Here is a 26,089-nt window from a genome sequence, read left to right on the forward strand (position 1 = left end):
AATCCAGGTAATATTAGTTTTTACTAAGTCCCATGGAAAAGAATGAGACACATTATTCACTACAACTAAATTCTACCTGGATGCGGGCCATTAATTAATGAGGTATGAAGATATGAAAGGGTTTCACTTCACTTCCCCTTTGAATCACAGTTGAAATCCGTTTCGCAAGGGTAAAAACATGTAGCTGCACCAAACAGAAAAGCAGATTGCCAGCTCATCTGCATTTTAGAATCCAAACAAAAGCCTACATTTGCCTTCCCTGGGGCTGAGATCACAGTATAGTCATCCCTTAGTCTTCCTAAGGGCACTGTGCCTGACTAGGCTAATGCTACTGATGGCATAGGTCATTAGCAGAGTCAAGGCTGAGGTTATAGTAGTGAGCATGGTAACTCTTGTGCTGTAGAAGCAACTGTTCTGCAGTAGAAAAGGTTGTTAAAGGGTTAGTATTGGCACATGGTTTTCTTTCAGTTATACGTAAGCCTACGACTGACATTTGCTACTTTCTTTTGAAAATCACTAGTAATACACAGGAATGAATATTGCTACACAAAGCATGAAGATGCTTTGGGCAACAAAAGATTTGTTTGGGCAACAAAACCAGCCTTGCAAATGAGCCCACAAAATGTGTTATGCACCCACCAGCCCACACATACATGTGTTAGGGCTGTATCCAACTAAGTTTTACTCAGAGTAAACCAACATAAAATAATGGGCCTAAGTTACTCATGTCTTTTAATTTCAATGGGTCTAGTCTGAGTAGGTCTAATACTGGCTACAACCCTTGGTCATTTGCAGTCTAGAAAGAAAAAGAACCAACTTCAGAAAAAAAAAGAACTGACTCAGGTCTCAGGTTCTGAATTCAGGGTATCCAGGGGAAAGGATAAAGTTGCAGGGTAGAGACAAGGAAGTGGGTGGGCTATTTTCTGTATGGCTGGAAGAGATTTTGTTATTTGCTCTGATCACCCTCATATCCAGCAGACTCTATCCTGAACCACCAAGCAAAGCCAAATTCTTATCCTAACTGGCTGGGAACCATCCTCTTTAGTCACCAATTGGCTCTGTCCTCTGGTCTGCCAGCCACCTGCCCTTCCATCTCAGGTTCTGAACCTCGGACAACAAGGCTGATTAAAGCACCTGCCATTTTTTATACTCAATAACTGGAATCGAGGCCAGTTCCTTTACCTGGGACCTTCCCTTACCTGGCCATGGTGGCAGCTGTAGGTCTGGATCAGTACCAGATGACACAATGTCCCAGAGCAACTCTACATTAGGGCCCTGTGAGAAATTTACATGGCAGCTCCCAGACTCCACCACTCTTTTAAAGGGTGGCTAGGTTCCAAAGCACACCTCGGATTGGGCCCTGCTAGGGCCTGGCAGCTGCTCAAGGAGGGCATGTGCTTTTGTCAGGCCTGACTGGAATAATGCAAATCACAGCTGTTTGAATACATTCAAGTAATGTGTATGTTTTATTTGGGTGTACAATTTAGATGCATTTTTTCCTGCAGGATTTCTGTTTCTTTTCATTCTCATTTATTCTGCCACACATCAAGAAAAAGGTGACACACAGATAAAAGTGTACTATCAAGATCCTCTAGAATACTGGAAGAACTGCTCCTTCCTTCAGCTCCAAAATTATTAATGGAAACCACAAACAGGAATCTCTCTCTCTCAGAAGCAGGGCTAGAAACTTGCTCTTTGAATAACAAAAATCTCAGGATTTTTTTGGCAACGATTAAATTTTGCTAAGAGAGTATCTGAGAGCCAAACAGGTCTAGATCCCCTAAGTCCTTTGTACACATCTGCACACACAAAATTCTATTCCTTACAGTTGCTGTTTGGACATAATGCTAAATTATCTAGCGTTACAAGAATGAAATACAGCAAAGCCTTGCGCTCCCATACTTCCTTCTCCCTCTCCTCCTTCAGTGCAGCTAAAAGAAAACTAGAAGGTTCTGTTTTAGATAACCTGACCTTTTTCATAGCCTCTAAAGTTTAAATTGTGATTAATCTTAACCATAGTTCACTGAAGCAATACAACGTCATGGACTATGGTTTGAAGTCAGCCCGTATGAACAAGTCATAGTTAAGATTCATCAGTTTGTGTTCAGACAACAGGTCAACTTCCAAGCTAATCTGAAACAGAACAACTTGTGAACTCATTGTGGCTGCATCAAAAGATGGGTGGGAGAGAATGTGGGAACTCAAGGCTTATGCAGACTTTAACTCATAATACCAAATGAAGATGTAGTGTTACATCTAAATGAGGTCAAGAACTATAGCTACAAGCAGTAAACCTCCCTTCAGTGAGATCTGGGCAAGAATATTGGCTCCTTCGCATGCAATTAGAAATGATTAATTTCTACAGTGGCAAGTTAAAAAAACACCTTTCACAAGCTTTATTTTTCTTCTAAAACTAAACCTAGGCTAAAATGTAAGAAGTGCTTATTGACTCTGGCCAGGCTAAACAGAGAGGAGTCTTACCAGCAAGCAGAGAATTGCTGCATGATGAACCTGGATTTCTTGGCTGCTCCTCAGTTCACAGTATCAGTACAGTTACAACTTGTTCAAGAAACTCACAGCTCCATGAATACCACATTCAATATTCCACTTCAACTCTTTGCCACCTAAACTTGGATGGATTTTGCTGCAATTCTGCTTTTGAGAAAATTCTTCTGTATAGCTATCACCTACACCATCACCAGCTCAGCAGATAAACATCCCCATTATAACTATATATAACATATGTGTAGATAAATAAATGTATGCCTTACAGTTTGGTAATATTTTTAAAGTTCTATTTTTAAATGCTTAAAATCTTTGTATAAGTAACTAGAAATATTTTCCAATGCTCTTGAGTGTAATTTTACTCTTTTTGGTAAATTTGAAAGCTATAACTAAAGCATAATATATATTTGTATCTCTCTATTACCCTCCCTGCTTCAGTCCAAATGAGAGAGTGTACGTGTGTGTGAGTTTGGGAGGGTCTCATCCAACTCTTTAAAGCTTTTATGAGTTGACCTTTATTGGTGGTTTCCTGTCTTCTGACTGCAAAGAGAAATTTCATTCCACTCCCCACCTTACAGAGAAGTAAGTGCACCCTTGGCGCTGTGAGGTGGGGGATAGAAGGAATTTCTCAGTTAACACCAAACAATGAAAAAGAGGGGGGGGGGGGTTAAACAAGTTTTCTGCTTTCATTCATTCTTTCAACCAAAACATGAATTAAGAAAATATCCTCATTTTTACAAGAAGGCCAATTATTAGTACAAAGCACAATCTTGTTGACCACAAGGCCATCTCTCCCTTCCCATTATGATAGCATGATTTCTCCCCTCCCAATTTTGATACCTTCCCCAATTAGCTTGCTTTTTCATCTTATCAGCTATTTTCTTGAGATCCACATCATCTGCTTGGCAAGATACCAGCTTTTTTTTGTACATCGATACAACGCAACACTAAAGCAGAGCTTGAACTGCTGCTTATTTTGCAAGTCTCAAACAAAAGTTCAAGAGATTTGCCCTCCCATGCCTGCATCCTTACACTAACAAGCAATATATTAGGAAACATGAGGCAAGTGCATATTTGCTGGGTTTGGCAGCGGCACTGTTATCTTCCCAGTAAACTCATGTGAAAAATACTACAAAGGCTCAAGGAAGAGCTATCACTGCTTGTAGAAAACTGGAAAGTGAGCTTTCTGAATTATTACTAATGCATATTTTTTTTTGCATTTTTAATATAAAAATACCAAATAGAGAACCATTCTTAGACAGTCAAGCCATAATCCCCTCCAATGGAATTTGATTATTTTGATATACAAATATTGCTGTTATATTAGAAGGGAGGCAAAAGATGACCTTTGAGGCAAAGCCGCTATTTAAACAATTATTCATGACAGGAAACCTCATCCTACCTTTTCAGTCTCTGCAGAGCCCAGAAATTGAGCAAGAATTGCAAAGTGTTCTGCATTATCCACATTTCACAACTGAAAATATCTCCCACCAAACATGGCAGAGCTTCACAGCTACTACCGTCTTTTTCGGTAGCTTACTTAATTAAATATTGTGTCACCTCTAAAATACTGATCAAAAGAGACTTGCCTCATCACAAACAGGCAAGACCACACACCTAGAATGGGCAAGCCAAGACACAAAACAGAAAGCCCTTAAGTAATGGGTCAATTTTAAAAAGACACGCCAAAATAAAATGAGATAAAATACACTCAGACAAGTTAGGTTCTACCAGGACAACCATTCTTCTCAAAAATAATTACCTGGAAGATTATTTTGTGAGGGGGAGGGGGAAGAGAGAGGGAGAACTAATTATTGTCCCCATCACTTCTTCAGTGGCACAACTTCTGTGATGAATAGAGATATTGGTGCTCTGCACTCACCACAGCTAGACCTCTACAGCCCACAGGACCACAGGGTCTGATGCCAAGAAAATGAAAAAGCTGTCATTCCTTGATCACTACTGGATATTTTTTTTAAAAAAAAGCTTCTCCCCATCCCCCAAAAAAGCTGTCAATCCCTGAATCGGAGGTTAGTTGACCCAGTTTTTGTCTCGTCCCCTCAAAAGGAGATGAGGAAAAGGAGGTGAGCTTTTAGCACTTTGTTTTCATATCATTTCTATTTTGGCAACATCTTGGGAGCTTCTTTGTCCAGCGGCGACATTGCACAAATGAGAACTCAAGCTCACCATCTCAAGGGGATTTGCTCACAGACTGAGAGGATGCCTCTCACCCATTCTGCATTCCTCTTCAGTCTGGCCCAGTGGTGGACACAGATCCCTGTGCTGTCTCCCCCGCCATATTGGCTTCTTCCCGAAGAGGAGATTCCTCCTCCGCCTGCCCTCTTGACGTAACTGTGGTCTCTGGGGAGATGCTGTGCGGCCCCTCCAGAGGCATGCAGCCAGGGTGATTCTTACGAAAGTGCTGGTTGAGGATGGCCTGGAAGGGGAAGCTCTTCCCGCAGACATGGCAGTGAAAGGGTTTGTTTCCCGTGTGTTTGCGGATATGGTACTCCAACTGATCCTTGCGCGTATACTTTTTGCCGCACATACGGCAAACAAAGGGTGTGATGCCCATGTGGAGCCGCATGTGCCGGTCCAGGCTGCCCTTCTGGTTGAAGGATTTGGCGCAATAGATGCAAGTGAGACGCGGGTTGTAGCGAAACCACCTCTCGGATACTTCCTGTTCACGGAGATATTCAACATAGCCACTCACTCCAACTATAGCAGACTCCTCCACCTAGAGAGAAACATGACAGACAAGCAGTAAAGATAATGAGCTAGTTTGTATGTGGCAAGAGGGTTGTTTTTCTCTTCTGAAGAGATGGCTGTAAGTCTCTTTGGATCTAAAGTTTCTTTGGACCTAAAGATAACAAGAGTGATTGTGTGGTGTGGGGGCTACAGTGTGGGGCTTAAAACTAGGAAAACCCATGTTCAAATTCCCTCTCAGGGCCAAAATACATACGACTCAGGCAAGTACAGTTGTGCAGTGGCGTAGCGTGGGTTGTCAGCACCCGGGGCAAGGCAAGTAATTTGCGCCCCCTAACCCGTGGATTTGCGCCCCCTAACTCTAACCCCCAGATGTTGCACCCGGCCCCCCTGCACCCCCCACGCTACGCCACTGCAGTTGTGTCTTCACCTGCCCGCCCCATTACTATCTATTTACTTAATGAGATTGATATGCACTACTTATTTAAAATATTTAGGTGGTTTACATAAAACAGTATAAAGCGCTAATTAAAAATAGCTATAAGAACAGCCATAATAACAATCAATATATAGATAAAATCAACAGATTTAAAAAATAAATGTATATCATTTCCTATCTCTCAAACCCTCATTATTTGCAGAGATAACAAATCTTTTTCTCGAAGGTTATGGAAGAGATAAGTTGTTCCCATTCTTAGACCATCTACATTTTGTTCAATAAGCAAATTCAGGCTAGAAGTCAAAAGAGCTGTACAGAATGATGGATCTATATGAACAAGGCATAGGTCCCCTTTGGACTACAGCAATACACTCTACATGGAGCTACCTTTGAAGGTGACTTGGAAACTACAATTAATTCTGAATGTAGCTGCCAGACTGCTGACTAGGAGCGGCCGCCAGGACTATATAACACTGGTCCTAAAAGACCTACATTGGCTCCCAATACATTTCGATGTGTTGGTGTTGGTGTTGACCTTTAAAGCCTTTAACGCAGTGATGGCCAAACTTGGTCCTCCAGCTGTTTTGGGACTACAACTCCCATCATCCCTTGCTAACAGGACCAGTGGTCAGGGATGATGGGAAATGTCATCCCAAACCAGCTGGAGGGCCAAGTTTGGCCATCACTGCCTTAATTTCAGCCCTGTATACCTGAAGGAGCGTCTCTGTCCCCATTGTTCAGCCTGCACACTGAGGTCTAGCTTTGAGGTACCTCATTGTGAGCAGTGAAGTTAAAGGGAACTAGGCAGAGGGCCTTCTTGGTAGTGGTGCCAACCCTGTGGATGCCGTCTCATCAGATGTTAAAAAGATAAAGAACCACACAATTTTTAGAAGACATCTGAAGGCAGCCCTGTATAGGGAAGTTTTAATGTGTTTTTGTTGTTGTTTTATTATGCTTTTATATTTGTTGGAAGCAGCCCAGAGTGGCTGGGGCAACCCAGTCAGCTGGGAGGGGTATAACAACAACAAACATTACCACACTATTTGGAAAACCTCTAACAATGTGAAGGCAGCCTGGGAAGGGGGCCTTGGGACTGTAATTCCACAAGAAAGGTGGAATGATATGTGGAATAACTAACCAATAAGAGTCTATATTAGTATACCACTGGCATTTGACTCTGGGAAAAATGCATTACAGTGGTACCTCGCAAGACGAATGCCTCGCAAGACAAAAAACTCGCTAGACGAAAGGTTTTTCCGTTTTCGATTTGCCTCGCAAGACGAATTTCCCCTATGGGCTTGCTTCGCAAGACGAAAACGTCTTGCGACGTCTAAAAACAAAGACATGTTTTGTTTATAAAGTTAATTTATTTTCCCTTCAGTTTTTGAACTGCTCTTTACAGTATGTGTGACTTTAAAGAGCAGTTAATAAACTGTTGTTGTACCAAATTTGGCTTTGTTTAGACCTTTTTTGACCATAGGAACGCATTAATTGATTTTCAATGCATTCCTATGGGATTTCGTGCTTCGCAAGACGAAAAATTCGCTAGACGACAAAAATTGCGGAACGAATTAATTTCGTCTTGCGGGGCACCACTGTACATAAACACTCTGTCACTAATGTGTTGGAGGGGATGTGTAACACCAACATTCTGTCTTCCACCTATGGTTGCAAAACTACAAACAGAGATTCTTCCACAGGACTCCCGCTGATGAGATTTGCCAGCTGAATCCAGATTTATATTAATATATTTTACGCATAAGTAGATGCAGCTGCAATAATGGCATTCATTTCTTCCATTGTTTATTCCATCTCCATTTTATTCCTATTTTATAGCTGTCTTCTTCTGTAATTTTCTAGAATGCAGTTCTGCTCATTTCTTGTAAAGTGTCATATTCATGGATAGTGCTATACAAACAGGAACTCAATAAAATGTCGTGTTCATCATTTCTTTGCTTTATGAGTCTACTGAGCACACTTTTTACTTTTAGTGCAGGATTCCTTTTCTGATTCCCCTTTATTCTTTTTTTATATAATAAATTTTTTATAAAGTTTTCTTTACAATTTCAAATAAACATTTTATAAACTTTAAAATATCCAATGACTTCCCTTCTTCTTTCCATGGTTCATTTTACATATCATACATTATTGCATATTTTACTATAACCATTCAAATTAGTTTTTCACTTTTACATCCATCAAAAATTATTTACTCTGTTGAATTTATCTTAATGCTGCCAGCGTTTTCAGCTGTATAAAATTATTTCCCATATATTCAATAAATGTTTTCCAGTCTTCTTTAAAAGTATGTTCTTGCTCTCTTATTCTATATGTTAAATCTGCAAGTTGTGCATATTCTGTCAACTTAAGTTGTCAATCCTCTTTAGTTAGGACCTCACTCACTTTCCATTTTGGGGCTAACCAAACATGGGCTGCAGTTTTTGCATACATAAATAACCTTTTCTGACACCTGGGAATTTCAGTCTGGATTATACCCAACATAAAGGACTCTGGTTTTTTTGGGAAAGTAATTTTGAACATTTTTTTACATGTCCGCCGCATGTGAAGGAAGGTTCCCTCCGCACTTTACACTTCCAACACTTATCTGATTCTGTTTATAAATCTAAGCCAACCTACTCGGAGTTAAGTACCATCTATGAATCATTTTCAAATAATTCTCTTTCAATGAATAGCATGCTGTAAATTTCAGGTCACTTTGCCAGAGTTTCTCCCAGAGGTTAGGATCTATATTGTGTCCTATATCTATTGCCCAGTGTGTCATTGAAGCTTTAACTAGCTCTTCTTTTGTTTCCCATTCATAGACATTTTAGACAAAAGTTTATCCTTATTTTGCAAGAGTTCTTTTTCAAATTGTGAGCTTCAGTCAAAAAATAAACTATTTCTATCTGATTTAAACATATAATGTAGCTGGTGATATTGCAACCAATCTATAACTTGACTCCTTAGGTTTCCATTGGTTTCAGCTTGGGTCCCCTCCCTCATAAAATCCAGCAGTTCCCTGTAAGTCACCCATTGTCTGTCCATATTAACTCTCTTAATTGAGATTGCCTCGATGGGAGATAGCCATAAAGGTGTTTTGCTTTCCAGCAGATTTTTATACTTCTCCCAAACTCTATCCAGATTCTTCCTAAGAGTGTGGTTCATAAAACTCTTATAGATTTTAGCCTTCCCATACCAGAGACATACATGCCAGCCAAATTTTAAATCCTGACCCTCTAAATCTAAGATGTCTGCATAGTCCAATACAATCCATTTTTTTAGCCAACACATACAAGCTGCCTCATAATACATTTGAAAGTCTGGCAGAGCAAAGCCTCCTTTTTCTTTTATATTTATCATAATTTTATGTTTAATTCTTGGCTTTCCCCCCTGCCAGAGATATCTTCTTTCCATTATTTGAAGCATCTTAAATTATTTACAATTGGGATTTGATTGAAATAAAAACAGAATCTTAGGCAATAAATTCATTTTAATGGCTGAAATTCTACCTAACAGGGACAGTTCCATTCTCCTCCATATCTCCAACTCTTTCTTAACCCCTTTCCACAATTTAATATAATTATTTTCAAAAGGTTGTTCTAGTGTCAGACCACATCATCAGCAAATGCCCTTAATTTATAAACTCTACATCCTACCTCAATACCTTTAATTTCTGAAGCAATATTTATAATGTCATAATAAACAACAGTGGGGACAGGGGACAGCCTTGTCTCGCTTTTTTTTCTATTTGGCATTTGTCTGAAAGAATATTATTTATTAATATATTTGCAGATTGATCAGTATAGATTGCTTTAATTCCTGCTACGAAAGAGTTACCTATTTCCATTTTCTCTAAAACCTGGATCATGAATGACCATGAAATATTATCGAAGGTTTTCTCCGCGTCTAGAAAGATTAACGCAGCCTGTTTTTCATTTCTTACTTCCAAATACTCTATTAAATTAATTACATTTCTTATATTCTCTTTCATTTGTTGGCCTGGTAAAACTCTGGCCTGGTCTCTGTGGACTGTCTCAGCGTCTTTTTCAATCTATTAGCTAAAATTGTAGCATATAGTTTATAGTCACAGTTCAATAATGAAATAGATCTGTAGTTCTTGGTCTCTGTTAAGTCACTGTTTTGTTTGGGGATCAAAGTAATGAATGCATCCTTCCATGAAACTGGAAATCTCTTTCCCTCCCCACTGTGTCATGTCTTTCAGACTATGCTTTCAAGAAGGGTGCTGTATGTCCATTCCCCAGCCCTCCACTACAAAGTGCCTGTCTATAGACAATCTGTATCAGGAGTGGCCAAACTTGGCCCTCCAGATGTTTTGGGACTACAACTCCCATCATCCCTAGCTAACAGGACCAGTGGTCAGGGATGATGGGAGTTGTAGTCCCAAAACAGCTGGAGGACCAAGTTTGACCATGCCTGATCTACATGAATAACTGCAGCAGTAAAGCCCAAGTTAGGGATACCTACCTGGGAACTGGGTTGTTTGGGTTCATCCACCCGCCATGGAGATTCACTTTTTGACCTGTACCGCTCATTTACAGTAACCACACTACCAGAAGGGCTAAATCTGCAAATGGAAATAGAGATTAATGGATAGTTGGGCAATATTGTGATACTTTGAACAAAGACATGGGAAGAATCAGAACTTCTGCTTGATAATATTAGTCAATAACATTAGGAGTGGGGCAGCTGGGACTGGACAAAATGTGAGATGTGTGTGTGTGTGTACTAACTTTGATTGGGCAGCAATGAAATCTTTTAAGGCAGCCCAGCAACTTAGAGATGGACTGAGGAGCAGCTTAGCTTCCTGGGGAAAGGAAATTTGTTAGGGTGACTAAAGAGGATGAACAGTGTCACAAGCCTATTCACTCATGCAGAAGTTCAGACAGTGGATCTTATTAGGCATATTTCTGTCCATGCCAGAAATATTCCTCAAACTTCAGTTTATGGAACATTTATAGACTGGGGAGTGGGCTTGCCAGCAAGTGATGGCTGGTTGCACCTACCAAGTGAAACCCAGCTTCCCCAAGAGCCTTTGTAAGGAGCAGCTGCCAAAAGAACTTTGAGGAGGTTTCTGAGCATTTGAGTTCATGTTTGGGGGATGAGTTGTTAGGTACTGTATTAATGCCAGTAGCCTGGGGGCTACTTTGGGATACTGCTAGCTGACCTACTGCTAAACTTAATATTTGTTTATTTTTGACATATTTTGTTAATCGTTGACTTTTTAGTTTTATGTTGAAGTGACATTAGCTTTATTATTGATTATGGTTATTGCATTTTTACAGCTTATTTTCTATAAACTGCTTTGAGCACATTTGTATTTGTAGAAAATGAAGTATATAAATAAAATGACTACAACTATGAGTAAGCTTTTCACAACTAGTTGATGTACATTCTACCATTTATAAACAGCAGCACTCCCATCTGTCAAAGAATTAAGAATAATTTAACTTGGCATCGCAGTCATACCTCGGGTTGAAGTAGCTTCGGGATGAATATTTTCGGGTTGCACTCCACAGCGACCCGGAAGTAACGGAGCGCATTACTTCCGGAATTCGCCGCTTGTGCATGCGCAGACACTCAAAATGACGTCACGTGCATGCGCGGAAGTGGCTAAACGTGACCCGCATACTCACATCTTACGTTTACTTCAGGATGCGAATGGGGCTCTGGAACGGATCCCGTTCGTATCCAGAGGTATCACTGTACCTTTGTTTTACATACTGCTATGCCTGACGCATGAACCTGCGACTGCCACCTCAACAAGAAGAGCCAGAAATGCTCTCTCAGTACTAATATATTTTTTTTCCAAGTAGCAACATTATACCAACAAAAAGGGTCAACTCAAGTCATCCTGCTAAACCACAGTAAAGAAACTTCATTATGGAAAATTCACCATGAGGTCAGAATAGACAGACCATGTTTTGAAGATCATGGCTTGGTGTGATGACCACACAGTCATTGCTCTGCCTTCAGAGGTCATTGTACCTAGAGATGGGAGAACTGGGAAAATGTAAAAAAGAAAGCAGGCAAGCAGCTTGAATCTGTTTGGAATGGATTGGGTTGATGGCTGAAATGAACCAAAGAGGTGGTGTGTCCTCAGTGACTGATTCACAACTATAGAATTCCTCTCCCTTAGTGATCTATGCCAGCCCTGTGCAACCTTTTTGACTAGTATTAAGGGGGCCGAGGTTTTCAGCATACTTTATGTTTTGAAGCTGCTCAAGTGCGTTCTGGATGCAAGTGCTACAAAAATTACTGTTATCATCTCTTGAGCTTTCAGGGTGTGGCAGGCTTTATACAAGTTAAATTGTAAAGTGGAATCAACCATTAGTTTAGATAAAATACAGTGAATAGATAAATAAATTCCAGTGCTGGGGCAGGGGCAGGGGGGGGGGGAGGCAGATATGAGACTACTGAAAAACACAGTAAACTTGGTGTAGAAGGTATTAAACTCATACCACGGAAACCACTTCTGAGAAAGGGTTAGTGATCTTGTGTATGTTAGGGACTTTACTAGAAATTTCTAATATGAAGAGGTTATGCCTTTCACAGCTTCTGATCCCCCCTTCCCTGCTACAAAAGCTGAGCAGATCTCTGCCTGGGGAAGATAAAGTCCCACTCTAGAGCTTATGTGAAATAATAGAATATTGACTGTCCAGATCACCATTTATGCACTTTCTGCTGTTAATCCTCTACAAACTGCAACTTTCATATGTCCTTTTAATCATGCCCCATCTTCTATGACTTTTTTAGACAGCAAGCTCTAGACGGTGAGAATCATGGTGCTTGTAGATTCTGTACAATGCCCAGAACACTCTTGGAAGCAAATCAGTTTTTAACAACAGAAAGTCTCACCTGTCAATCTCTGTGCTGGTTGGCCTGGCCACTTTTGCTCCTGATGAGCCTAATGCGTAACTTTCCTGTCCCATTGATCCATGGCCTGTGGTATCAATCACCATGGCAGTGACCTCCTCAGCACTGCTCCCATCTTCTCCAGATGGCTGGTTTTCTGTTCCCAGCCACTCCTCCAGGTTCTCCGTTTTGATTCGTACTGCTCCAAGAACTTTGACGTCATCGTCACCCTGCCCACCATGGTCTGCCACTCCCGTCTCCACATACCACTGACCTGCCCTATTAATCCTCAGTATGGGCTCCCTGCTCTCCACATCTGAGCTCTGCTCAATTATCTGAGGGCTTGTAGACTCCTCAGGAGGACTAAGTTCTCGAATGTCCAGCACAGTGCTGACCTGGCCCATGCGGCTTCCTTTCGGGGTGCTGTGGTGTGGACTCAGAGAGCGATTCAGAGATGGGGAAGCCCGGTGAGATTCTGGAGGCCGTTCTTGATGCTTTGCCCTTGTTTGGCTCAATTCTGCTTCAACGCCGGCTACGTTAATTTTGAAATGAATGCCCTCCAAGATCTGTGTGCACTTGTCTATAACATGTTGCATCTGCAGGAAACTAGCTGCAGTCAGGTAGCTTATGATATCAGCCAACTGGAGGCATATCCGGCCCGTGTAGCAAAAAGAGAGGAGTTGTTCAAAAACAGTGGGATTTTTGATGACAGAGATGGAAACCGTACTCATCTCGTTGAGCGACATGTGGTCCCGGAAGTAAGGTGAACTGGCAGCCAGTACTACTTTGTGTGCCCTGAATGCTTGGCCCTGCACATTGACTACAATGTCACATAGCCGGCCCTGCATGCGCAGCTGGTTGAGGTGGCTCAGGACAGAATTGCTGAAGTCAGGAATCTCCAGCTGAATGTTTCCACTTTTCTCCATGTCGGCCCCAGTTGCAGGTGGAGCAACCCTAACAACAACAAAATGGCACCACAGGAAGCATTAGAAAATATTTCTCTTTATGCCTGCTTCTCATACCACACAAGGAAGACAAGAGTGTCCATAAATAGTTCTCAGACAATGAATTTGCACACACTTTCAGATATGATTGTGTTTCACAAGAGGATAAAATACAAGTTTTTTAAAAGAACGTATTGCTCAAAATTAGTTGCTTACACAACCATATTTAGAGGGGTTGAGAAAAGCAGTCAAGGTTGGCCTCCATTGTACATAACATTACACATAGTCTAAACTTTCTCCCTTGGGTATTCATCTTAATACCATAAAGAACAGCATCAGTTAACAATAAGAGAAGAAATAAGTGTTTTGAAGCCTTTTAAAAGTTGTAGCAATAAATGTTTGGGACCAATTTACAAAGTGCTCAAAGGGCAAATCATGAATTTGTGCACTATTTTTAGAGATACCAACACAGCTTTGGACTTCTGCCATTATTTCTGTTGCTAAGAACAGATTTCTGATGGGAAGGTCATGGAGACCACACAAAAGCAACTATGGCAGAATGATTAGGAATAAACATCTTAACTACACAGAGGAATCAGCATACCAAGCTTTAGGACAAGCATGGTCAAACGTGGCCCTCCAGCTGTTTTGGGATTACAATTCCCATCATCCCTGACCACTGGTCCTGTTAGCTAGGGATGATGGGAGTTGTAGACCCAAAACAGCTGGAGGGCCAAGTTTGTCCATGCCTGCTTTAGGAGCATCAGTGATCTGAAATCACCCCCTGTGTTACAGCTGGGGTTTTCTGTAGCTACCTAACTGGATAAATCTGCTGCCGCCTATACTTATGAATGAAAACAGATGCTTCCTGAAGCAGTATCCCAGAGAGTGGGGTGGGTTTGGGATTCACTTCTAAGTGATGCAAAGATTTATAGATCTGGAAGCAGCTTGTGCTGATAGAGCATTGTGGGGATGACAGTGGGCTGTAACAACGAGGCTAGGGGCTTTGAAAAGAACCCTTTAATTCATCTGCTGCTTTTGACAGGGTGTGCCATCTATCCTCCTGCTTTGTGATAACAGTACCCTACCACAACAGTATTGTGAATACGTAGGACTATTTTTTTCAGACTGGGAACTCATCTTAAATTTTCAGGAGATCCACTTTTAGTCTACTGTATATGTTTGTTTTTCTCCTTTTCTGTATATGGAGAGTAGAGGCAAAGATAGCCAGGCTGCTACACTGTCAATTGAAAAGGAATATGGCAGATTCGGCTTGTAAGAGCAGGGTTATGAAAAGAAAATCTGCATCAATTTAAATTCCTTCTTCTATGCAATGATTAAACACAGAAAACACACCTTTTGAGGTGGGAGAGGTTGTGAAGCCATTCATATTGTACAGGGGTGTCCACTCCAGTTGAAGACCAATGAATCTGGCTGACGTGGGATACTCAAAAGGTGGTTAATTCTGAATGATGCTGCCCAAACATAAGGGGCAGATATTATTTTGGATCCCATATCTTCTATGGTCTTTGTAACTGGGCCTTTAGACATCCATATTTTAAGGTGATAACAAATGCTTTAGCATTTCATTCTTTGGGGGGGGTACTCATTTGCTGTGTTTTACTTTAATCTATAGGGACGCAGGTGACGCTGTGGATTAAACCACAGAGCCTAGGACTTGCCAATCAGAAGGTCGGCGGTTCGAATCCCCGCGACGGGGTGAACTCCCGTTCTCCGGTCCCAGCTTCTGTCAACCTAGCAGTTCGAAAGCACGTCAAAGTGCAAGTAGATAAATAGGTACTGCTCCAGCGGGAAGGTAAACGGCGTTTCTGTGCACCGCTCTGGTTCACCAGAAGCGGCTTAGTCATGCTGGCCACATGACCCAGAAGCTGTATGCCAGCTCCCTTGGCCAATAAAGCGAGATGAGTGCCTTAACCCCAGAGTTGGTCACGACTGGACCTAATGGTCAGGGGTCCCTTTACCTTTACCTAGTTTAATCTATCACTTCAATCATACTCCTTGCAGGCAAGGAATATCCTTGACAGTTTCAGAGCATGCCTTGGATAAAAAACAAGTTTGGATAATGCTAGTCTAGAGAGTCCACCTTAGGTAAATGACTGGACACCACAGCTCCAAAATACATTTAAGTGGGCACAAAATTCAACATTATTTGCATACTCCCTGCACAGACTATCCCTTTCTTGTATGAACTAAGAAAACAGAAGGGAAGCAATAGAAACAAGATACCCCAAATCATTAGAATGGAATAAAGTATAGTTGCCCAAGAGAAAAAACAACAACCTTTAATAGGATACAAAAGCTAGGAGATACATTCGCAACACAGTAGCAATGACAGTTTTAATGACGGTGGTCCTCTGCTTCTGCGTTCAGGCTTCGCCCCTCCCGCTCCTTGTCCCAAATGCCCTCCCCCACGCAGGAAGCGCAGCCCCCCGGGCAGGACCTCTCAGCATGCCAAGCCCTCGACACGCGAGAACATTGCAAAGCAGCGAGGGAGAGACGAGGGGCAATTAAAAACAATGAGTCGAGAGAGACCGAAATAAATGCATATTGACATTCCTTCCCTGGTTGGAGGCGGTGGAATAAGGACAAGAGGGTGGGGGTCGCCCGACCTTTTAGCCAGAAACAGTTCAAAGGAGGAGCAAGCTGAGTTGCTAAGAGACAGGGGAGGGCTACGAATTGGGGTCCGGCAGGGAGACCCCTCATTCCGGGGGCAGGTTAGGCCATCCCGGGGGGGGGCTCCTGAGGGTCCACCTGAGAGGCGTGGGGGGGCGTGGGGGGAAGAAAAGAGAGGCTGCCGCTCTCCAGACCTCCTTCCCTTTCCCGAGGGGACCGAAATACACCGTCTACGTACCTCCAGGGGTGGGGGGCGGGGGGTGGGACGAGCCCGAACACCCTTCCGGAAGCGAAACCCCCCAGACGGGCAACGCCCCGGAAGGACATCCCCCTTTCCCCGACGTTTGTTCTGATTGACTAGCTTTCCTCCAGGCTTCTCGTCAGGCAGCCCCGCCCAGAGGCGCGAGCCCGCCATGGGGAGGGGGCCCGGGGGAGGCGCCGGATTGGTGGGGGGACTTGGGGAGGCGGGACCGAGAGCTTTTCCTCTTCGCCCCTGGGGGCGGGGCCATGCAAATAAAGCCTCGCGCCCTCACGTGATCCCAGGGAGGGCGGGGCCTGCGTGCCTATATAAAGAGAGAGGCCCCACGTTGCTCTCTCTTTTCTAGGCCGCCATTGCTTGCGCTCTGCTCTCCTTTGGGGACCATGGTGAGTGTTCGGGTTTCTTCGCTATTCTTCCTTTCTCAGCCATTCCACTACAGTTGGGTTTTATGGAGCGCGCGGGTTGCCTAGGAAGTGTCGTCCCCCGCGGATGGCTCGGGGTGGCGCTGGATGGAGGCGGATGGCCGCAGAAGGCCCCCTCGGCTGCTCGGGCCTGGCCTCGTCTCTAGAATGGCCCTCAGCTCTCGCATTAGGAGGAGGAGGAGGGAAGGGCAGGAGCGGCTGCCTAAATACTGATTTTAAAATGACTAAGCAGAGGCATTTGCCTACCGGGGGCCCTTATTGGGAGTAGCAAACGAAATGCAGAACCGCTGGAGGGAATGAAATCTGCACGTCGGGAGCGCAGGGCGGGGTCGGGGGGGTCGACTTCGGGGGGCAGATGGCGGCTTTTAACGTAGTTCTGGCAATTGCCTTAACTTCGCCCTGGGCTTCTTTAGCATTCACTCAGATCAGTTTCCCACGGGGGCCGAATAGATCTCAGAAATACCTTGATTTTGATGGTGAACGGGTATTGGAACTCGGGAATAGCTGAGGAATTGTTTATTTCTGGCATTTATATCCTTCCTTAGCCCACCCCCCGGACCTCAAGGCCGCGTGCATAGTGCGCGCGCCCCCGCCAATTTAACGCCCACAACAACCTTGTGAGGCAGGCTGGACTGAGGGAGTGACTGGCCCAAGATCAGCGGGCGAATTTCTGGCAGGGGGCCTAGTCTGCCCCTCTAACCACTGCGCCACACTGCTTCGCAGAAATGGCAAATGTTCTGTCCTTCCTCTATACTTAGCATTGAAATTCATTGAATGGAGCCGCCGCCCCTTGCAGGCTAGTAATTATCCACCTGCCCTAAGTATATTTTCTAGACTAATAACTTGGACAGTTGATGTAAAATAAATCTCGCCGGGGAATCCTTATTTGGAGTCTGGTAGTGGAAACCATTGTAGCAAGTCAAGTCTTTTCCCAAAAGTAAGTGAGCTGCACCAAAGGTAGCACATGGCATCTTTTTAACAAAGTAATTTCCTTGTGAAGATGAGCTTTCCTTCACTGTACCTGCACATGATGATAAATGATGTTGGTAGGGACATCTGAGAGCATGATGAATACCAACATCTCTGAGCAGGATTAGGACCTGGGTATATTCAATGTTATATTCAATGAGGCATTTTAAAATAGCCCTATTAGTGCAATTTCAGATACTCCTATATTGCAGGTTAATTTATGACAGCTCTAATGTGCCTTACTGAATATTGCAGGCCAGGGTTTAGGCTTTGCATGGTTTACAAGAGCCCTACAATGTTTGCCACATATATTAAAAAACCCTTTTGCTGCTGTAGCCTTGTGTTGCTTAGATTTCTGTGTTGTATGTTGGGCTGAAATGCTATTTCAGGTCAATGGCAGGGTGGTTGCTGATTTGCATTCCTAGTCAAATACCAGGTTGTTAGGGGAGCCACTTGTTTTTAGAAACATTTTAACTTCTGAGAGGTCTAACATAATTTTTTGTGTGCTTCCTTATAGGCTCAGAAGGTGAAGACAATACTATTTGCAGAGGTAACATTTTCTGTTTTGGATTAAAAGAAAACTGTTTAGGCTGTTTCAGAATGCAATATATAGCTTGTTTAAATGAGAACTAACTTTGTGCCACAATGATGACACTTATTTGCTACTCTTGATTAGAATGATGAGAATGCTCAACCACCTATAATTGAAACTGAGGCACTGAACATTTTTTAAGGGATATCTAAATTGTTTTTAAAGGTTTTGTAACATTTGCTGTTTTCCTTACAGGGTTTTAGAAATGGTTTGCTACTTACAGAAGGAAGATGTTTGGGTAAGTGTCCTACAGAAGATCAAGTAATCTGTATAAAAGCCTCTACCAGCTTTTCCTGGGAGTTTTATATGCAGTGGACGCTTGGGTTGTGAATGTGATCTTTGCAACCTGCAGCGCTGTGTCTGCACACACACGGGTTGCGATTTGGCGTTTCTGTGCATGCGTGACCGCCGAAACCTGGAAGTAACCCATTCCGGTACTTCCTGGTGTTGGCGCATCCATAACTCGAAAAAAAAGCAACCTGCAGCGTCTGTAACCCAAGTTATGACTGTAGTAGTTTTAAAGGGCGTAGTCTTAAATTGAGCTAGCTAGCAGCATTAAATGCAGCTTTGGTTTCTCTATTGTGATTGAAGGATGTGTGTGATGAAAGCATAGTTCAGCAGATAATCTGTGATGAATGCAGATGTCTTTCGCTCCTATCTGATGCATCCTCATTATTTTGATGGTACTATCATTGGTATAGTTTCTATACGTAATGCCGAACATCAACATTATTTGCTTGCCAAGGAGAGGGCCATTTTATAATATGCCGATTTGCTACTTGGGGGGGGGGAACACGGAATGTTTTTAGCTCAATGCATATTATCTAGTTAAAAACTACAGATGTCTACTGAGGCAACTAGTCAAACAGTTAATGCCATTAACAGTGTGAAAGTGTTAGGCAAAAGAGGATTTAGACTATTAAGGTCATAAGTTGTAACAGGATTAAAATTTTCTTGCAGGGTCTGCATTTGCACTGTATGCTGCAGTATGGCCTAGTTGCTTCTATACTATAAATTTCCGCCCAGCTCCTTAGCATGGCCAAACAGGTACGTTTCATGGAAATATTTGTATGTGTAGTTATGGCAGAAAGGGAATTTTGAGCATTGGCAGGGCACCTCATGAACAACGGCACTGACCCACAGCATGCTTAGGCTGCCCAAAAGTTTTCTGTTTCTCCCTGCTCAGTTATATTATTACCAAGCACACTTGGTTGCATTATGCTGTAATGGGTCAGATTATACCAGTCTTTAAACTTCTTAAAATACTCATAACACACTTTACATCCTGTATTAAATCATCATAAATCTCAGGTCTGCATGAATTGCAGCAATAATAAGAGACTGGAGATTTCAGTAGCCCTTAGTGTTTGGTCCACTGTGGTTGGATTGATCCAAAGTATTATTTATCCCCAGGCATATGAGAATTTTCCAGTACATTCTTTGCTTTTCTAAATAGTGTTGGGATTTGTTGGGTAGTTTGTGTCCTGTCCGGCCTTTGTTCTCTAGAGGCTTCAAAGCAGCCATTCTATGTAGTTGCCAATGCTGTAGTCATTAGGTTATATGTAGACATTAAATCTGCTGTATATGATGCTGAATCAGGTCGCTGATCCATATGAGGATAATTGAATCAACACTGATACAGTGGTTCATTGTAGTTTTAAAAAGGAGTGAAGCTGGGTTCAAGACTAAAATCACTTATTGTGACTTTTATAGGCCTCCGTAATGCAGCTGTATGGAAGTACGAGACTTGAGTTCTGAAGCAAAAAAGGTGGGTTAGTTACTGGGAAGTGATTCGTCAGTCAGTTCAGCCTCACTGCAATATTTGTTGAACAGTGATAAAACTTGCTTAGAGAGGCTATGCAGTTCTTCAAGAATGGTCCAATGCTATTGGACTATACATTTGAAATATGGGTCCCATTTATTCCTAGCACAATTATAAATACTGCTCAGGCAGCCTGCCTAGGAGGTGCCAAAGCATCTTGGGTATAACATTGAACAATGTCTTCTAGTTATATCAGTGAAGGTGAATTTTTATAATGTGCAGTATATAATGCAAGCAGCCTGTGTGATGAGAAGCCAATGAAGCTGACTTAAATAATGGAGATTTGTAATTAGCTCTACCTGACTTGGGCATCTGCTTGCATCTTCCTGTTCAGCAACTAGCTTTCTCTGGGCTGTCTTAAAGAAAACTTTCTTTCTAGGTTGTCAGGCGACTTTGAAGATCTCCTTAGAGTTACATTCCTGATAATGGTAAGTTACTATAGGACATCTAGCTGATGAAATTTGTTCAGCATTGCAGTAACATCGGCAAATGTTTTGGAAGGATCAAGCAATAATGTGGGGATTAGTATGGGCTGCTTGTCAACAATTCCCTGTTAGATCTTCCAGATACGGTGGTAATAAGGGTTTTAATTTGGGCGAGTTTTAATTGTTTATATAACTTTAGGCATGTTTCATAGCTTGTTCAGTACTAGACCACACATGTAACCAGTGATGATAATAGATTCCGCCAAATGACTGCTCATGAAATTAACAACATACCGTTCCATACTGAGGTTACATTGTTCTGTGGTCATTAGTTGGGAAACTTCTAGAAATACAAATTACTTTCTAGTTCACGTTAATAGAACACGCGGTTATAAGAAGTTCCAGGTTCCTTTGTGTTTGTGATCCACCCATGCCAACATTTGGTTCTGGCCAATACAGTTCTGCTTAACTTTGGGCAGTTCCCTGTGGGAAGGTGTTACCAGTCAAGTCTTAAAGCAAAAGTTGCCAAAATAATGAGTTTAACATTTTCCAAGCTGGTTCCCTGTAATAAGATCCTCTGTTGCAACTTAATTAACAAATGTTTCTTTCTCTTTAAAGTCCAAATGGTTGAGGATTCTCCAGTTTTGAGTTACCTGCTGAAAGAGGTTAGTAAATGACTAGTTTTGAAATCTGACACCTAACTGCATGCAGAAGGTCCCAGGTTCAGTTCCTGGTGTCCAGCTTATAGGAGACTGGAAAGCTACTGATGATTGAAGTGGGTAGTACTAGGTTAGATGGCTTCAATGTGCTGAGTTCATACAAAGCAGATTTCATATTTTGTGTTTTTCATTCCTTTTGAAATTCACACCACAAATTAAGTCAGGCTCTGCCTGGAAAAAGCCAATGATGTTTTAAGAGTAGTGGACAGAAAATATTTCTGACAATTGTGTGCTGAGGCTTTTTTTGGGGGGGTGGACAATGTAGCTGAGCAGAGACATGCCAGTGGCTCTTGGCGTGTCATAGTACCATGACTTAACTAAGACTGTCTTGCACTCTTTACAAAGACTAAGGAACGAGATCATCACCCACTCGTATTGACCATCCCAGAGCACACAACCAGTGCCACAGTGTCCTTTCTCCTATTAGACCAAATGAAGCAGATAACAGCAAAGCTTGCTAGGTTATTAGCAGGGGCAATGAGAATAAGGGCCACTAAGACTGAACTTCTGAATCAAATAAGTTTCTACTGCAGTGGGGATGTGCACTTCTTAATAGCATCTCCTTTGTGTAAGAGTACATTCAAAAACTTGGATTGGCTCATGATGAGAACATTGTCTTTGGTCTGATATATAAACTAAGGTTTAAACTGGCAAATATCTTCCTTTTTTTTAGACACAGTGGAAACTGAAGGAGAGGAGAGGCCTGAGCTTCACAATACACTGGTAAGTTGTAAAAATGGCATGTATCACTGTTTAGAACCCTTCCCATGGCCCACCCAATGCCAACGGTATAAATCAAGTGTAAATGATAGAGGTGGCAGGGAACTCCAAGCTGTTGACCAGGGCCCAACTAAGTGTTAATCAAATACTGCATCTGCTGAGATTTTTGCTCAACACACACACGGTATATTTGTACTGTTGATGATGAAATTGTATAAAACAATGGGAATCTCTCTGAAAAGAAGTGAAGAGAATTTGCACTGAAACAGTACAGAAATGGTGCTGCCTTTTAGTGCATTGCTGCTTGGGTGCACATGAGATATAACTTTCATTACAGATTAAACTGGTGAATGTTCTGGAGACCTCTGCCTGTGTGATGCAAGTGCTACACGCTCTGGATTGGGGGGAAAGGAACAACATATTAAGCCGGTAAGCATGCATTGGTTGTTAGAAATATATATTCAAAAACTGGACCTAAATGTTCCCCTGAGGTAGTAAAAGTATGTAAGGGACAGGAGAAGAATGGCAAGAATGAGCAGATACAGTGATGATAACATAGTTCAGCAGATTGAACTGTGGTGAAGAACTGCAACTGTCTTTCGCTCCTATCTGATGTATCTCGCTTCAGACCACAAGTATACAAGTCCCTTTTTTGGCCTTCACTTTTAATAATTTGTACAGATTCTATTGTAAAACTTTAAATCTAACAACACAACCTGCTTCTGTGGAGTTAATGATTACTGCAATGAAATAATAGAAAAGTCCATCTGCAGAACGGGTTGATTCAGAAACTTGGGCAACTTGATTATTCCAAATCATTTAGTGGTTTTGTCCATTCTGTGTTTAAGACATATTCCTTACCCTTATATATATCTCTTTCAAATGTAGGTGGTGAACATCTTGAACTAACAGTTGTATGTGAAAGGTAGGTATCTATCTTATGTATCAAATGCCATATGGTGATGTGGGAATGGAGATATGATGATAAACATAACCTTGAACTCTCTCTCTGACTACATGATGGAAAATATCAAGGTCTGATCTGTTCATTTGCTGGTATGTGCAGCTGTTTTATGTGGAATGCACTGGCTTGACACCCTTTCTTCTTCATCCTAGATGTGAAGTTGCAGCCTTACCCAGAAGACATTCAACTTAAAATAGTGGAAGAACCTGAATGTAAATTCTGTGACATCTGGATGTTCAATATAAGCTTTGGTTGCAATAGATGTAGATTCTTCAGATGTTTGAGTCAAAATGAAAATGCTGAGCATGTGCTGCATCCTCATACCTAACAGTTTATTCAAAGAGATGGATAGGAGTAGCATAGCCACAACTGTCATTGGGAAGTAATTGTTCAATGCTAATCTTGACTTGGTGGATGTCTGTGGTGATTGTGCTTATACTTCTATTGCTTTTTAAAAAACCTGAGCCATCTACCCTAGGATTTCATGAGAAGGCCAAGTTATAGGGGGTGGGGGAGTTGTAATAATGGCCCCTTTATATGCCAAGGTGGTCTGAAGATCTCACCTGTTTGACAGTGGTTTAAGATACACATTTGATCTTGTTTGGATGTGGGGTGGCTTATAAACTATTTTGTTTGGGGGGGGGTGTTTCTGTATTGTAATCTCCCCTGTATTCCTTGGATGAAGGGTGGTATGTAATCAATAAATGATTTAATCCAACCTCAGAACTGCATCTGCTTTTTATCAGAGTTGTATAAGCATGGGTAGAGTTGCTGAACAGCAATGAGATTCCATTTCTTGATGGTAAACCATACATAGAGAAGTTTGCTATGTTGGCAGGGGCTGGACTAGATTACCCTTGCGCTTTTCTCAAAGTTAATTCTGTCACCTTTTGCCCTCTTGTATTAGACCTCTTCTGAGGTTTTTGTTAGTGTACAGATGAAGGAAAGCCCTGTTTAGAGTTAATAGTTCTCAATGTCTCCTTTCCCACTCACCTGATTTTGGTTTGCTAAAAGTGGGATTTCATGTGAATTGGCCCACATTAGAGAAAAGGGTATTCACAAGTTTATGATCTAACACCAGAGTTTTGTTCCTCTCAGCTGGAAGGATCTACAAATTAACTGCCTAAAATAATTGGCATCCTGCAAAGAATATGCTTGTTAATTGATTATTGAACAATCTGGCTTTTGTTCGATATAATAAATTTTATTTATACACAGCCAAAGCTGGGCTCAGGGTGGCTAACACCAATAAAATCACAGTAAAAACATAATGGGGGAAAAGGGGGGCCCACCAATTTAAAATACAGGTTAAAATGCAGCCTCATTTTAAAATAGCTGATAAATCAGGAAGATAAGGGGAGGGAAACACAAGGGTCAGACTGAGTCTAAACCCTCGTCCTAGTTGAGACCAATCTAACCACCTTGCGACCTGGGACCTACAAATTGTCATCTGTGGACCTTAAGGTCCTCCGTGGGGCATACCAGGGGATGTCCCGTAGGTATGAGGGTCCTAGGCCGCATAGGGCTTTAAAGGTCGAAACCAGCACCTTGAACCTGACCCTGTACTCCACCGGGAGCCAGTGCAGCTGGTAAAGCACTGGATGAATGTGATCCCTCTGCAAGGACCAGCTTCAAGGGCAGCCCTGTGTAGAGTGAGTTACAATAATCAAGCCTGGAGGTGACCGCATGGATCACTGGCCAGATCAGGGTGAGAAAGGAAGGGACCAACTGCTTAATACGGCAGAGATGGAAAAATGCCACTTTTGCTGTGGCTGCAACCTGCGCTTCCCCTGAAAAGGGAGGCCTAGAAGGTTACACCCACGCTCTTGAGAGAAGGGGCTGGCGCTAATTGAGCCCTCAAAAGAGATGGGAGTTGGCCCCCCAACCCCATGTCATCCTGACCCAGCCAGAACTTCAACCGGCTCCCACGCAGCCATAGCTTCCAAGCATCTGATCAGTGTGTCCGGGGCCAAGTCAGGGTGGCCGTCCATCAACAGAAAGCTGAGTGTCATCAGCATATTGATGACAACCCAGCCCAAAGCTCCAGACAATTTAGGCAAGGGGGTGCATAAAGATATTAAAAAGCATCAGGGAAAGGATTGCGGCCTGCGGGACTCCACACACCAAGGAGTGCCGTGGCGACAACTGCCACCCTCTGTCCCCGACCTGAGATCCCCATGTCAGCAAGGCGGTGGTCCAGAAGTTTGTGATCAACCATGTTGAAGGCTGCTGACAGATCTAAGAATCAGCAGTCCCGACCCGCCTTGATCCAGCTGTCTATGGAGATCATCTGTTAGGGCGACCAAAGTCATCTCGGTCTCATAACCAGGGCGAAAGCCGGACTGAAATGGGTCCAGAGCCAATGTTTCATCCAGAAACCTACCAAGCTGTTCAGCAACCACTCACTCAATTACCTTACCCAGGTACGGAAGATTCAAAACCAAACCAGGCGGTAATTTGATAGATCTAAAGGATCTACAGATATTTTCTTTAAGAACAGACACACCACTGCTTACTTCAACTCCCCTGGGAAAGTCCCCGTGCCAAGGAACTGATTGATGATCTCACCCAGGGGGCCACGCACCTTGTCTGGACATGCTCTAATCAGCCAGGACGGGCACGGGTCAAGGGGGCAAGTGGTGGACCTTCCACCTCGGAAGAATCTGTCTACATCGGCAGGGGGTATCCGACTGAAGTGGTCCAATACTGGACCTGAGGATAGTCAAGGAGCCTCCAATTCTGTTACTGTATCCAAATTGGCAGGAAGGTCACAGTGGAGCAGCAAGACTTTCTCCGCAGAAAAGCTCACAAATGCCTCACACCTGTGGGTCAAATTCCTATTTAAATTTGGCTGTTCCTCTAGAGTTGTTAAAGACCTAATTATTCTAAAAAGTTGCACTGGGCGAGAGCTAGCGGTTTATGATGTTCTGATGCCCTACTTACACCCCCCCCCCATTATCATGCTACTGAAGCAGCTGACCCTGCCTCTCAGTATTTTGAGGATAAAATGAGAAGACTCATGTATGGCACCTTGAGGTGGGATCTAAAGATAATTAGAAAAATAGCTTCCTAAACACTTCTGAGAGCTCCAAAATC

The 26,089-nt window shown here is 42.6% G+C and overlaps 1 protein-coding gene and 1 long non-coding RNA gene across 3 annotated transcripts; one reads left to right on the forward strand and one right to left on the reverse strand.

The window, feature by feature from the left end:
- Positions 1–4,225: 4,225 nt before the first annotated feature.
- Positions 4,226–16,535, reverse strand: ZBTB37 (zinc finger and BTB domain containing 37). Of its 2 annotated transcripts, none has more exons than XM_081915114.1 (4): positions 16,340–16,535; positions 12,527–13,477; positions 10,136–10,235; positions 4,226–5,242 (listed from the first exon to the last, which is right to left on the reverse strand). In XM_081915114.1, exons 1-4 carry the CDS (start codon positions 16,426–16,428, stop codon positions 4,754–4,756), a joined length of 1,629 nt encoding a protein of 542 aa, XP_081771240.1. In that variant the 5' UTR covers positions 16,429–16,535; the 3' UTR covers positions 4,226–4,753. The 2 variants fall into 2 exon arrangements, with proteins under 2 accessions (XP_081771240.1, XP_081771241.1); XM_081915115.1 differs by lacking the exon at positions 16,340–16,535 and adding an exon at positions 14,824–15,076.
- Positions 16,536–16,645: 110 nt separating this feature from the next.
- On the forward strand, positions 16,646–23,255 carry LOC309372013. The gene is made up of 11 exons (XR_014169359.1): positions 16,646–16,746; positions 18,269–18,301; positions 18,539–18,581; positions 19,304–19,390; positions 20,057–20,111; positions 20,545–20,593; positions 21,209–21,255; positions 21,983–22,032; positions 22,367–22,458; positions 22,918–22,954; positions 23,146–23,255. It is a non-coding gene; the product is annotated as an uncharacterized lncRNA (long non-coding RNA).
- Positions 23,256–26,089: the final 2,834 nt, after the last annotated feature.

The sequence above is a fragment of the Podarcis melisellensis genome (assembly GCF_964234715.1).
Source record: "Podarcis melisellensis genome assembly, chromosome: 6".
In the NCBI taxonomy this organism is placed as follows: domain Eukaryota; kingdom Metazoa; phylum Chordata; class Lepidosauria; order Squamata; family Lacertidae; genus Podarcis; species Podarcis melisellensis.